General features: G+C 59.1%; 1 protein-coding gene across 1 annotated transcript; it reads left to right on the top strand.

Annotated features, from left to right (window-relative positions):
- Positions 1-10: 10 nt before the first annotated feature.
- On the top strand, positions 11-628 carry DICSQDRAFT_12046 (uncharacterized protein; the record flags this gene model as incomplete). The annotated part of the gene is made up of 1 exon (XM_007371954.1): positions 11-628. A coding segment is annotated over one exon (618 nt), but the record flags the coding sequence as incomplete, so codon positions are not given.
- Between the last annotated feature and the right edge of the window lie 1,416 nt (positions 629-2,044).

Here is a 2,044-nt window from a genome sequence, read left to right on the forward strand (position 1 = left end):
CAAAGGCTTGTGGACGGAGTTCCGCACCCAGTTCAAGGCCCGATTCGAGACGGTCGACGAGGCGGTCGATGCGAAGGAACGCCTTCGTACGTTGTGGCAAGGCTCCATGACTGTTCCGGAGTACGCCGCCCGGTTCAACGAGCTCTCCACCCGCACTGGCTACTCCAAGGCCGACCTCCGCGACCGCTTCTACGAGCACCTTGCGGACTCCATCAAGGACGAGTTGGTACACACGGCAAGGCCCATCGCTTCTCTGGAGGACCTCATCACCGTCTCCTCCGACATCGACGTCCGTGTCCGCCAACGCCGTGCCGAACGGGATCGTCAGCGCGGACGCACCACCACCACCACCACCGCGGCCAAGCCGGCTGTTCCGCTGCATACCACCCCCTTCACGCCGCCTGCCCGAGACCCGAACGCAATGGACATCGACGCGACCCGTACGCGCGAAGAGTTCAACCGCCTCATGCGCGGCAAGTGCTACGGCTGCGGCTCTACGGCGCACGTCAAGAAGGACGGCGGCCACGATCGGGACATCTGCGGCTACTGTCGCCGCGTAGGGCACCGCGAGACGGTATGCATGGACAAGTTCCTGAAGAAGCCCCACTCGCAGAAGCTCGCCGCCACGGAAGAAGGACCTGAGGAGCCCCAAGTTGCAGCGTCGACGTCGACGTCGGCAGATGCTGGAGCAACCAACGCCCTCATCGCGCAGCTCATGGAGCAGCAGAAGGCCCTCGCCGACCAGCTTGCCTCTTTGCAGAAGTCTTTTTAGAGCGGGCGCGTGCGAAAGCTGCCGCAGCGGCGCCCCCTAGTACGACTACGGACTCTCCGCCTCCCCAGATCCCTGACCCCTGCGTGTACGATAACATTAGTTCGTGTATCATTCCCGAATTGAACCCGTCTAGCTCGCATTTCCGCGTCAGTGTGATACTTAAAGGCAGAAACCGTAGTGTACGTTCCGCAGCTATGATAGACAGTGGGGCAACGGCCCTTTTCATCAGCCATCGTTTCGTAAAGAAGAACAACGTCTACTTACATAGGCTAGCTAGAGACATCCCCCTCTATAACATCGACGGCTCCAAGAACAGTGCAGGCAGCATATCCCATTACGTTAGGTTACAAGTACTTATGGGCGACTACACGGAATGGCTCGAGTTCTTAGTTACAGACCTGGGCCCCGAAGACGTCGTATTAGGCTTACCTTGGCTTCGTAGGGTCAACCCGGACATTGACTGGCAGGAAGGCACCATGGAGGTTGGTGCGGAGGAAACGGAGGTCGAGGCCGAATGGAAACCTGGTATTGAGCGGATCGCCGCCAACCGGGTGCAGCGAAGGAAGTGGTGGAAGGCCAAGGTTCTGGAGGACACGACCGAGGAGTTATGGTGCGCCGCCGGGTACACCTACTCCACGGAGCTCGCGCAGAAGGCCAACCAGGGCAAGCCCAAACGCACGTTCGAAGAGATTGTTCCGGAGGAGTACCGACAATACTCGAAGGTCTTCTCGGAGACTGAATCGGAACGCCTTCCAGAGCACAAGCCGTACGACCATGCCATTGACCTCAAACCCGACGCCCCAGAAACTCTACGCTCCAAGGCCTACCCAATGTCGCCTAACGAGCAGGAGGAGGTCGATCGGTTCCTCGAGGAAAACCTTCGGAAAGGCTACATCGTCCCCTCCAAGTCCCCGATGGCGTCCCCGGTCTTCTTCGTGAAGAAGAAGGATGGCAAGCTTCGTCTAGTCCAGGACTACCGCAAGCTCAACGAGATCACGGTGAAGAACCGGTACCCTCTCCCCCTCGCGTCGGACATCATCAGTCGCCTGCGCCAAGCCAAGTACTTCACCAAGTTTGACGTCCGCTGGGGCTACCACAACGTCCGCATCAAGGAGGGCGACGAGTGGAAGGCCGCGTTTACAGTCCACGATCGAGGCCTATTCGAACCGCGGGTCATGCTGTTCGGACTTACCAACTCCCCCGCTACGTTCCAAGCCTTGATGAACTCAATCTTCGCTGATCTGATCGCCGCAGGAAAGGTTGCTGTCTACC

This window comes from Dichomitus squalens (assembly GCF_000275845.1).
Source record: "Dichomitus squalens LYAD-421 SS1 unplaced genomic scaffold DICSQscaffold_525, whole genome shotgun sequence".
Lineage (NCBI taxonomy): Eukaryota > Fungi > Basidiomycota > Agaricomycetes > Polyporales > Polyporaceae > Dichomitus > Dichomitus squalens.